The sequence below is a fragment of the Pteropus vampyrus genome, unplaced genomic scaffold (genome assembly GCF_000151845.1).
Source record: "Pteropus vampyrus isolate Shadow unplaced genomic scaffold, Pvam_2.0 Scaffold207, whole genome shotgun sequence".
Classification (NCBI taxonomy): Eukaryota; Metazoa; Chordata; class Mammalia; order Chiroptera; family Pteropodidae; genus Pteropus; species Pteropus vampyrus.
Genome location: NW_011888988.1, coordinates 1,743,674 through 1,755,848, shown reverse-complemented (window position 1 = coordinate 1,755,848; position 12,175 = coordinate 1,743,674). Strand labels below are relative to the sequence as shown.

Here is a 12,175-nt window from a genome sequence, read left to right as displayed (position 1 = left end):
TCTGCTCAAGGATTGCCAAGGGTGGAGGTAGGGAGTTGGGCGATCTTTGGCTGTGAGTAGCAGTTAAGAACAGGAGTGCCGGTGCAGACTGGTCTGGGCTCAAATGACTGCTTAGTAGCTGGGACCAAGTTATTGAAAATGCACCTCATTTTCTTTGTCAGCAAAGGAAGGATAATTAAGTGTCTACCCCCACAGAGAGCTCACTGTTAAGTGAGCTCATGATATGAAGGGCTTAGCACAGTGCCTGGCATACCGCAAGCACTCGGTGAAATGTAGTTAGTTAACTTAGGCCAACAGCCTGATTCTCCCAGACCTCAGCCCAGGCCAGTGTGCACAGCTGTCCGTTGGGCAGACGTTCAGGTTGGGGAGGTGCGAGTGGGGGTGGATAGAGAAAAGGGTATGGAAGAGAGTCACCCTGTGACGGGCAGCCCAGGCTTCTGTTCTGCTTATTGCTGGCCTCTGCCTGAGGCTGGGTTCCTGTCCGCTCAGTAACAGAACAGACGTACTTTCTCTCTGGTTCTTGGGGAGGCACACAGAAGAGTGACTGATTGTCTGGGCAGCTGAACAGTTATGCTGCAGTGGAGGGCCACACCAGCTTGAGTCACATGGCTCATCCTAGGGCCACTCCTGAGCCCACCCTGTCCCACAGACAAGGACTCAGCCATGACTCACTGTATTCAGGTGATGCCCAAGCCTTAGTCACCTGGTGCCCTTTCCTCCAACACCTGAGTATCTGCGTTCACAGCCTGGACCAGCCTCTCTCATCCTTCTTAACCTCTTCTCTCTCCTTTTCTTTCTCCTTCTTGCCTTCTCTTGCTCCCTACCCTTTGATCTGTCATTGATCTGACCTTGGTGGCTCTGATCTGGGTGGTTTAAGTCTGGAAGATGTATAATGGAGACAGTAGCTTCTGGTGCTACTCTCATGCCCTCTCAGAGACACTGCCAGGAAAAACCGATTGGCAAGCAGAGAAGAAGCCTGCCCACGTCAGCATGGCGACATCTTTGTAATCTGAGGGTAGGTGCCTCAAAAAAGACGCCTCCTCCCTGCAGCTGACTGATGCATAAATTACCACTATTAGCTGTCCATTCTGGTGACCAAAAGTTCAGACTGTGCCCTCTGAGAGTGTAACTACACCTCCAAGGGCATGGAGACTCATTTAATTGTAGCAATTATTTGTACTTCAGTGTGAATCTATTTATTCCACTGAATATTATATATTGAATATTATTCCAAATATTGAGGACCCGCTATGTGCCAGGCACTATTTCTAGGAACTTGGAACACAGTAGTGAACGAAATGGCCCAAAATATTTACCTTCTTGGACATTGTGATCTGGTGTGGAAAGACAGAAAAGAAATGTGATAATAGGTAGGTTATGTAGTTAGAAGGAGGTAAGTATTGCAAATAAAACCAAACCCACCCCACCCCACCAATAATGCAGGGTAGGTGGGTATGGGAGTCCTGGGGTGGGGGATAAGGATGGTTTAGGAGGATTGGTTGCCATTTCGAAGAGCATGGTCAGAGTCAGCCTCATTGAGAAGGTAGCATTTGAACAAAGACTTAACAGAGGTGAGAGAGAGCCTTGCAGACATCAGGGTGGTCGAGGCAGAGAGAACAGCGAGGGCAGTGCCCTCAGACCGAAGCGCTCTGGTTATCCCCAGGCACAGCAAGGACACCACCCGGCTGGAGTGGAAGGAGTGAGGGATGGCAGCGGTCATGTCGAGAAGTCATGGAGGGGTCGTATCATTCGGGGCCTCTGTAAGGGCTTTGGTTTTGACCTTGACTGCAATGGGGAGCTGGTGCAGGGTTCTGAGCAGGGGAGGCTGTGACCTGTTGGGAGGCTACTGCAGAAGTCTGGGGAAGACAGGCTCAGGCCAGGGCGGTGGAAGTGGTTGGTCCCGGCTGCCTTCGGAAGGGGAGCTAACAGAATTGCTTGATAAGCTGAAGTGGGTGCGAGGGAAACAGGAGTCATGGTTGACTTGGCAGCCACTTTTCTGAGGGTGAGTTCAAATGAGTGTGCGTGGGGGTGGGGGACACTGAGGGCTGAGAGGAAGCAGGGCAGGGGGAGGCAGGGAGGGAGGGAAGCGTGCCCAGAGGAGAGGCTTCAGGGTTGGAGTGGTACCCTTGCATCCCCTGTAGCCCTGGCTGGGTCCTAACCCAGCCCTTGGCTGTGTTTTAGACTACTTGTATCTGAACAAATTGGATTCTGAAGTTCAAAGCCTGAGTCTGGGACCCTGCAGTCCTTGGGTGGGGAGGGGCTCGATCTGCACTGGGGTGTGCTCAGTGTCCCTAAGGACTGGGCTACTCTTGGGTTCTGCAGAAACAATACCCTGGATTTGGCCAGGAGTGCGTGGGGTGGCCCAAACAGAGCAATTACCATTTCCCTCCTGTGAAGCCAAACCACTCCCTGGACTTGCCCCGGCCTATGATGTCTGGGACTCCAAAGGCTAATTTACCTGAGCTCCTGGGGGAGTTGGAGGGGGATTTAAAGGTGAGGCCTACCCGTACCCCCCCGCCCCCCGCCCCGCAGCACCTTTGCTGGAGATCTGGGATTGCAACACCTGCTCTTCTGCTGAGTTACCTATTAATGAGCAGAGTTCTTCGTCACATCCTCTTTCCTGGTGGTGGGCAGAGGCTAAGCAGCTGCAAGAGACTGAAAGCTTCCTGGAAGGCTTGAGTTTAGGGAATTGGAGAAGCGGAGAGAAAGAAGCCTGGAGGTGGCTACAGTGACCTTTCTGGGGGACCGGATGGGGGTCAGCCTGTGTTCTGTTGCAGAGACAGGGCTCAGAAAGGGAAGCTGCTTGCATTGCCTCCAGCTTATTGAGTTAAGCCAGATTTCACTGGAATGCTCACAGGGGTCAAGACACTAACATTTACTGGCATTTCCATTATGCATCTAAACAACTTATTGCCTGTCTGCTAATTATAGTATTTCTCCCGCCCATTTAAATTTCTTGGGCTAAATTAGAAACTGAGGGTTCGAAGTACCCAGCTTAATCTGCAAAATTCTGTATTTTCTCTTTCAGAGTTCTCAAATCAATTTCTGGGACTTAACCTTTTTAGTGTAGAGAACTTCCTGCTTAGGAGAGGCTGACCAGCTGGAATGGCTAGTTAAGAGTCCCTGTTACATGGAAACTTTGAGGCAATACTGTCCCCAAACAATGGCAGTGCAGGAGCTCCAGGGCCAAGGTATGAACTAGGTGACCTTCCAGCTCTCTGACCCTCACCTGGGGAAGAATGTCCTTTGAGGCCGGCCTGTCCATCTTGCCTCTTACTGCCATTTACAGTGGCTCTCAGCCCGGTAGTCCTGAGCCAGGAGCCCACCCAGGGTCCCGCAAAGGAAGCTGTGTTCCCAGGCCTGGCAGCAGGCCAAGGCAAGTTAGTCCAGTTATGCTTTGGCTTTGCCTTCCACCACTTGTGGTCAAGTCTGTTTTCTGGCCCTCTGGGCTGGCATTCCTGCCCAGGGAGGGCGAGGCTAAAAGACCAGCCCTCCTGAGCCGGGGGCAGTGACTCATGGGTTACCTGTCCTAGGGCTCCCTGCCAGCCCAGGGAGGGAGCCGGAGGGGAGGCATTTAGACTTGATTCCTGTTCATTCCTCTTAAGCTTTCCTTGGGTGAGTTGGGCTTTGACCCCTTCCTGATGAACTGTAGCCTTTTAAGGCTCCTCCAGATTCCCTGGGAAGCAGGGATTTTCCACTGTGTTCGTTTTCCCTGGGGGGAGGGGAAGGTCTGGTGCTTTTCAAGGTCCTGGAGTTTTGGGTCTTCTCACCTTCCAGCCTGGTGGCAGGCCCGGGGCTCTAACATCCTAATTCAAGCCCTGATCTTTGTGTCCTCTGCTTGGTCTGCTATCCAGGGTGGTCCAGGCACAAGAGGAAGCTGATCCTCCGGGTCTCGGGAGAACATCAAGTACAGCAGCTGTCACAGATGCCAGCACCCTTCCCGCCCTCTGAATCCTGGTCTGGAACGGTCATGCACATTTGCCTAGTGCTTTCGGTTTGCAGTGCTCTGCTCAATCCCCCAAGGCACCCACGGGCGGGCACAGCGGGGTTTGCTGCGAGGCCTCTGGGACCCACTTGTCCAGTCCTGCCCTGGGGTGGGGGGTGCAGTGACGGCAGATGGGCGTGCCGGCTGCCAGATTCCTGAGGCCCGCCCTGCAGTGGGAGTCTCCAGAGGTGAGGCCGTTGTTTAAAAACTGGGAGCCAGGAGAAGAGACCCCCACATTCAAGGGGTGCTCTCAAAGAGGCTATCTGGAGGACAAACAGCGGTAGCAGTGAGCTAGGTATGTTTCCTGCCTTCTGCCTGGTCGGGGCTGGGCGGGGAGAAGGGTGTGCTCTGGGTGTCTGGGGCCTGGTTGCAGGCCTAATTCTTCCTCTTCCTGTGAGCCCACCTGAGCGAGTCACCTGCAAAGGCTAGGTTAAATGTCTGCCCATGTTTGGATTGCTTTCTCACGTCTGATAAGCATCTCGGTGACTTGGAAGAAAGCAGGTTCAGCTCCAGGGCTGAGCACAAAGAGAAGCGGGAGGGGTTGGCAGGCCAGGCCCGAGCTTGCTGCTCAGAATCCCTAGTTCTGGTGGTGGGAGAGGAGGAAACCCAGAAAATAAGGCAGGTCTCCCTCTTAGGGCGCGATTAGCTGTATGACCGCAGGTCGCTTGTCTCCTCTCTAGGCCCCTGACTCTTTGGGGAGTCGATCCAGAACAATTTCAAAACATGAGGGTGTATAGTTTAAAGATTCCAGGAGAGCCCTAGTTCCCTCTCTGCCATAACGTTGCCGGCCCCATATCCCCCCACCCCAGCCAAAGGAGTTTCTGGCTGTCACTGGAGCAGAGCGAGCATCCCATTCCAGGCATGAGCAGGGCAGGTCTGCCTGCCTCTCTTGAGAATCCATAGCCAGCCTCCTTCAGAATCCCTGCTCTGTGGCATCCCAGCCCCACCCCTTCTGCACAGCCCCAGCCCATAATTAGAAACATTTTGGGTTGCTTCCAGTTCTGGTAAAATCCTCACTTACTTTTTTAATAGTACCAGGCATGCTTTTCTGCCTATCACATTCCAGCTGCCTGCTTTGCCCAGAGTTGTGGCCACCATAGCCGGTGGCCCTTAGTGGTATTGGAGATTGTGCCAATGGCAGAAGAAGGCTCGCCTCCAGACCCTCGGCCGCTTTGACCCACTCAGCTTTGGGCCCGTAGGCCGGGCCGGGCCTTGAGAAAGGCCGGGCCTCTTTCTTGGCAACAGTGAGGTTTCAGACCTCTCTGCGGTTCCTCCCCTGCAAAGTGCCAGCCGTTTCCTGCTCCCCACGTTGTCTTTATGACTTCGTGGGGCAGGGCCGGCCGATCTTCCTCCCTGCCGTTCTGGAGGAGGAAGCTGAAGTCTGGGAGGGGATGGCGTTTTCCCCGAGCACCTGTGAATCACATGCCAGTTGGGATAGGAGTCCGAGGCTCTGGCATTTTCCAAGTTTTTGGCTACAAATGCACCTACTGCTCAGAGGTGTCCTTGGTCAAGTCCCTAGGTAAAGTCTTCTGAAAAAACATGAGTCCAGAAATGGAAAAGGGGTGCCCTAGAGGTTTGCACCATTTTACCCAGGCTGCTTTGCTCTGTTCCAGGTGAGGTCCTCTCTGGGGATCACCCCGTTGGCTGAAGATGAGGCCGCTCCTCCTCCTGTGCTTTGGTGAGTGTCCCTTCCCATCCCTCCAAGCCCTGTAGTATGGCAGGAAGCCGACAGCTACGAGTAGGGGGACAGTTAACCAAAGTGCGAGCATCACCTGTCACCCGTAGCCTTCAGGTTTGGAACACTTGTCTGGTGGCAGCACCTGTGAGGTGGCTCTGCTCCTTTAGGCTTTTGGGAAAGGTGATTTTCTGTCCCTCTTTGGAGGCTCCCAACTATCTTCCTCCTACCTGAGAGTGATCCGTGGCCCCAAGTGCTCTGTGCGATTTACTCCCACCGTCTCCCATGGGGGCTCCAGAGCCACCAGGGCTTGAGCGGTGACATCCCAGCGCATGGTGGCGGGGCGCTCACACAGTGCCGTGGGGTCGACTTTGCTGACCGAGGAGCAGAATGCAGGTTTCTCCCAGTGTTTCATGGACGGCAGGCGGCCCGTCCTCCTCTGGGCTGTGACAGAGGCCACGCCGCAGGTGAGGAGTGTCGTGGGCCGTGCCCTGGCGGCCACGTGTGTGCCTGAAGCGTGATTCTAAAAGCCACGCACGATGCCCCGCATTTCAGGTTTTTGGTTGCCAGTGTTTCATTCCTCCTTGTTTTTTTTTTTTTTTTTTTAAGTGGGGAGCTACAGAATATGAAATCAGCTTTTTTATCTAAAAGCCTCAGGATGGCAGTCATGACCACCACCAGTGAGCGGGAGCAGGAGTGAAAGAGAGAGTCTCATCTTGTCGCTGTCTGCTTCCCTGGGGGATGCTGGGGTGGCCAACTGGACCCTCTTCTCTCCGAGCTGAACCCCAGCACCCCTGTGATTTCAGTCCTGCCCAGCCTCCTGTGTGCCCAGCAAGCCTGTTCCCGTGGGGCCTGCTATCCACCTGTCGGAGACCTGCTCATTGGGAGGACCCGGTTTCTCCGAGCTTCGTCCACCTGTGGACTGACCAGGCCTGAGACCTACTGCACCCAGTATGGCGAGGTAGGCCCTAGCTCCATGACCTCCAGGCCTGGAGGAAGGTGAAGTGGGTGGGGTGGGTGAGCCTGCCATTATTCACTGAATACTTACTTAGAGTATACTTGGCCCCATGCACTGTGGTAGTTGGGTGGAGGGGAGGGGTTTGCAGGAGAAGTATAAGGCTGGGCAAGAGGAAAGGTACTCAGGATTAACTGAATTGCTCTTTTCTCTCTTCTGCTCCATAAAGCTGGAGTGTTTTTCCAGCCCTTGGGCATGCGCAGGATAGTATTTCAAGTCTTAGGGATAGACAATCAGTTAAATATCGATCCTTTATACGTAGACTCTAATGTGCCATCTTTGGTGGACAAAGTCGAGGGTGGCAGAGCACAGGTGCTGGGACGCGTGCACTGGGTCGTGTCTTGCTGTGAGATGAACTGAGTTGTGCCTCGGTCACTCTGTTGCCACCATCTCTTTAGCCAGCGTTGGGCTGTGGGTGTGGACAGAGCTAGGAGTAGAATACATGATTGTAAGCTCGAGTTTACTTTCTGTGTTTTGGACTTATGCTGTATGAAGAGCCATCTTATTAACGTCTCTGTCTCCTTGGGCCATATGTTTTATCACCACAGGCGAAGAGAAAAACATTCAAACTGTTGTTAAAGGACATAGATCAGTTAAATAAACAAGGAAGTGACTTGAGGTTAGTGAAGAGGTTCAGAGGCTCAGTTCATAATTAAGAAAATGAGCTAAGCGAATCCAAGAATTCGAACCCTTCAAGCTCTGTCAATTAACATTGCTTATGTAGGCAACCGATTTGTTCAGAACTTGCGATTTTTTTTCTCCGTGGCCTCTGGAGCTTTTTAGTAGGAACTTTGGTTTTCTTTTCTTTTCTCTTCAACAAAGTTGGGGTCTTTCTTTGCTCCTTGTGTTCACCGAAGTCGAAATCTCTCAGTGTTTTCTTGTTGCCCAGCTGCCTGTTTCATTGGATCATTTTTCTACTCTCAAAACACAGGTTTAGACAGAGGAATGGATGAGGGGGTGGTTTGCCCTGATTCTCCACAGCCTTTGGGGAGAGACCGAGAGAGCACGGAGTGAGAGAGATTGATTGATGTGAGGGAGACTCGGGTTATCTGTGGTTTCCTCTTTACAGACCGTCCTTGTCCTTGGGACCTTGGTTATGTACCTGATATTGCCTCTGAGGCTCACTGTCCCCAGTGTTCTCTTGGCAACTTTTAATCACAGGTTGTACTGGGTCATGATTTAGGGGTGCTGAGAGCAGAGATGGCTGTGGTTTCTGCATCTCACTCACTTGGATATGGGAAAGCCCGTCTGACTGTGTTGGGTAAGATGGCCAGCATCAGGCGACTCCTCCCTATGGGCCCAGGTTACTCCACAAGCATCAGGGACCTGGCAGTATTGAATTTTTCTGGTAGTAGAATGATTTTAGCTGCACTTTACCACAAACCCTCAAATCTTGTGCCACTGAGCCATGTCTAAAGATTTCAGGGAGACCTCTGATTCCCTTCTTTAGGCTGACCTGCCGTCTGGGAGATGAAGCAAGGAGAGATCTGAGGCTTTTGTGCCGGGGTGCCCCTTGGCCCCAGCTCTGCCTGGACCGCCTCCCTCCCTCTAGGCCTGGGGCTTCGGGCTTCATCTTGGCCTGCCCTTTGCTTCTCTTGGATGCCCTGTAAAGCCAACTGCCTTCCCTGCTTTCAAGCCACCCCCTCTCCCCCAGTGAAACAGGGTGCTTGCAAAAGAGAAGTCTAGACTTTTGCAACCCTGGGGATGGATAAATGTCTGCTATTTTGCTGCTGTGAAAGTTGAGAAGTATTGGCTTTTTCTTTCTTTTTCTATAAACCCGTGGATTCTCTTGGAAAGAGTAGAAGTTAGGGCACCTCGAGTGCAGGGTGTAGCCCCAGGTCTGCCACTCGTGGTGAGATTGTGGGCCACATATCACCCCTCTCCAAGGCTTGCTTTCCTATCCATGAGTGAGTGTTCGATGAAATGATCTTTAGGATCGCTCCTTGCTCTGGCTTCCTTTGGGAAGGAGCTGACTTCTGAGAAGCAGCTTCTCTCCCCCTACCTTCCGCCTCCTGGCCTTGCCTGATTTCACCTTTCCTCCCCCTTGTCTGCCTAACCTCCTAGAGGCCATCGGTTGCCAGCAATGAACACACACACTGAAGGTACCCTGAACCCTCACGGGTGTGGCAGTGCCTGGGTGATGAAAATTAGGAATCCAGATTGAACTCAACTGAATTCTAATATCAGTTTTCAAGTTTATTTTATTATTACTATTATTATTATTATTATTATTATTATTATAGCAACTGTATGTCCTGGGTATCATACTAAAAGTTTCATATTCATTATCTCAGTTAATTTTCACAGACTCCATGAGGTGGCTCTTGTTGTCCCCTTGAGCTGTTGGGAAGGATCGGGTATGTGCTGGGACCCCAGACTTCTGATGGAAACACATAGGTGTTGAGTTTTCTGAGTAGTTAGAGATGCGGGATGTACTGGCTGGCACCGGCTGGAAATGAGGGCCGCGTGATGCGAAGCTGCATTCCTACTGACTCCTGTCTTACCCTTTCCCGCTGGCCCGTGTCTACCAGCGCCCACCCCCATATACGCACCTTCCTTAAGTCAAAGCCACTGGCTAGTGCCTCTTTTCTATTTCTGTACAGGGGTGACATTGCGAGCCCTGAGCTCAGCACCAAATCACCCAGCACCTGCTGTCTGCCTACTGATGCGGCACGAATACAAATGTAATAGGGATTTATGACCTTGGGCATTTCTGCAATGCTTTCCCTCCCCAGGGGGCGCGGTGGGAACTCAGTGTAATGGGAGTTACAGGAGCAGCGCGTACTCCTTCCAGTTCCAAAATTGTCTCAACTCCTGATCTCAGAGTGTGGCTCCTTTTTTTTTTTTTTTTTTTTTTGTGGGCCAGTCTTAGCTTGTTGGCATGTTACCTCCTCTGCCTAATTTTGTCTCAGTGGCTAAATCCTGCTGGCCTCGAGGGCTTGCTTCTGTGGGTTTTGAGTCCATATTGCAACCCTTACAATGGACCTGGGCCTTAGACAGCTTTGCCTTGTGCGCCTTCCCCCTGCCTCCTGCTCAGCTTCGCCTTTCTGGGCTCACCTGCCCTGACTCCCCATTAACCATCCGGCCTGGGCCCGGGCAGTTCTTGCCCTAAATGGCCTGAGGCCGCAGTCCCACCCCGCTCTCCTGTTCCCTTTCCTCCAGCTCCTGCATAACCTGTGCCTAAACTCACTGCACTGCTGACTCCTAAAGCTCAAGCGTGAATGAAATGTCTCTGACATGTTCCTGCCCTTGTTCTCTTTTGTGCTTCCCCTGATCCTCGGCCCCTCATTTAAAAAGTAGGAGTAATGACAGCGCCGCTTCAGTGAGTTGAGCCACGTGACCGCCGGCATGGCATCTGGAAGATACTAAATGTTTCATCTCCCTCCCTCACGCACCTTCAGGGACCTGTGTCTGTACGCAGAGGCCACCCCGTCTTCGAATCACACCCCTGAGCATTTCTTCCCTGATCAGGACACGCACGTACTTAGTGAAATCGCCCGTCCTTGGGCCAGCCCAGTCTCCGCCTCCAAGGTGACCGCTGATGATCTGATGTGCAGTGGGCTGTTAGAGAATCTGCAAGCAGTCGAGGTTAGCAAAGCCGCCCCCATTGGGTCGAAGAGTCTCTAGTTCTGATCCTGGCTCTGGCACTTAGAATAGAAATGTGACCTTACAAAGGTCATGACTTCTCTCTAGACCACCATTTCCCCATCGATGAAATGAAAGAGTTGGTTCAGTCAAACTTTACATTTGTTCAGCTCTAGCGTCTCCGTGAGCTTCTGGAGGGTCCACTGTGGTCCCTGCCAGATGAGCACTGGCAGGGGCTGAGCCATGTGTGCCCTCTGGTCATCTCTGGGCTGGTGCATGCACCTCAGGAACTAGAGGGTTTTGCCTGGAAGATTTCCAGCTTTCTTTCTGCTCCTGACAGTGTCTCCTCCAATGTTGTGTCTGCTCCCCCAAATGCTTTATTTATCCCCAATTCTCTCCGTTCACAGGGGAAAACTTAATGACCCAGCCGCCTTAATAAGAGTCTTACAGAGTGCATTCCTCAGGTTAATTAGCTGTGTAAACCAAACAGCTGTCATTTTTATCTCTTGGAAACAGGCTGTGGAGCAATAGCCAGTGGTCATCCCCTTCTCTCTAACACACATACACACACACACACACACACACACACACACACACACACACACACACGCACACACGCACATGCACGAGAGAGCACCCATACCCACATGCCACACACCCCAACACATACCCCAACAACCACTGCCTTTCTTTGATTGTTTTCTTGTCCCGTGTCTTAGCTAATGTGTAAGAAGAACAACATCTTCATATACATGTTTTTTTTGTTTGTTTGTTTTTTTTTTTTTTTTTTTTAGGGCAAGGCAATCCTTAGTTGACCTCACAGATTGCAAGGACCTTGTCAGCTTACAATCTTTTATTTTTTTATTTTTTACACCTACAGCACCTGGTCTTCCTGGGTGGTCTCCCATCCAAGGACTAACCAGGCCTGACCCTGCTTAGCTTCTGAGATCAGATGGGATCAGCATGTTCAGGGTAGTATGGCCATAGACCATCTTCATGTAAATGTTAAGAACCTTGTCCTCCTTGCTCTCAGAGGACTTTGAGCCTGTCTCTTTCCGAAGTATCTACCTTCACGCTCCCCACAAGCTCTCGGCAGGTCTGAAACTCCCTAAAGCTCTTACTATCAGATTGGGGATTCACTCTTTTGGATGAAGCATTGTTGAGTTCCTTGTTTAAAATGCAAACACCCTTTATCAACCGTTTATATCTAAGCAAGGGTATGCTTATGAGAAAACTAGCTGTGGATTTTGCAAAGGGTCCCAAGAGAGTTAGATCCAGAATAAGTAAATTTTGAGGGGATAGAAGAAAATGGAAAGGGACAATAGAGAAAATAGTTACTATTAGAGGGAAGCAAAACTCGAGTTGGTAGAATGTGAGATTCTTGGGTCCTGGTTGTTACAGGCCGGGGAATATGGTGTGGAGATCTGGAAGGAGAGAAGGGGAAAGGTGTGGTGGGAAGGCCGGGACACAAACCTGGGTGGCCTCGCAGCTCTGCTGGGCTGACCTCTCACCCCACTGCTCCTGGGGTTCAGGTCACTAGAAGTCTCAGGGCAATGTCTAGTAGACCTGTCTCATTTCTTAGCCATCAAGAGCTGAAGGGATCGTTGTCACTGGAAGAACCTGCAGGAGTCCAGGTGTACGAATCGACTTTCTGCACCAGGTCTAGGAGGACACCTCTTTCTATAGAGCACTGGTCTGAGGTCGAGGCCACCCTTCCCAGGGAGAAGAGAGAGAGTGTCTGGTCCCTTCAGTTTCCCATGGTTGCCAAATGAGGTGGCCCATGTGTTCCTTGAATCATAACAGGACGAGAAGGTTTGGAGGCAGATAGCCTGGGACAGAAACCCCTGTCTCCTCTCTTCCTAGCTCTGTAGACTTGGACTCATTTCTTCACTTCTCTAAGACTTGCTTTCTTAAT

General features: G+C 51.6%; 1 protein-coding gene and 1 pseudogene across 1 annotated transcript in view; one reads left to right on the top strand and one right to left on the bottom strand.

The window, feature by feature from the left end:
• The first annotated feature begins 4,107 nt into the window (after positions 1–4,107).
• Positions 4,108–12,175, top strand: part of LOC105300311 (laminin subunit beta-3) — a 37,896-nt gene continuing 29,828 nt past the window's right edge. Inside the window, exons 1-3 of the mRNA XM_023537967.1 lie at positions 4,108–4,280; positions 5,599–5,663; positions 6,467–6,621. Coding sequence (XP_023393735.1) covers positions 5,636–5,663; positions 6,467–6,621 — 183 coding nt within the window. The 5' untranslated portion in view covers positions 4,108–4,280; positions 5,599–5,635. The remainder of the gene's footprint in view (positions 4,281–5,598; positions 5,664–6,466; positions 6,622–12,175) is intronic.
• LOC111746997 lies at positions 11,132–11,249 on the bottom strand (annotated as a pseudogene).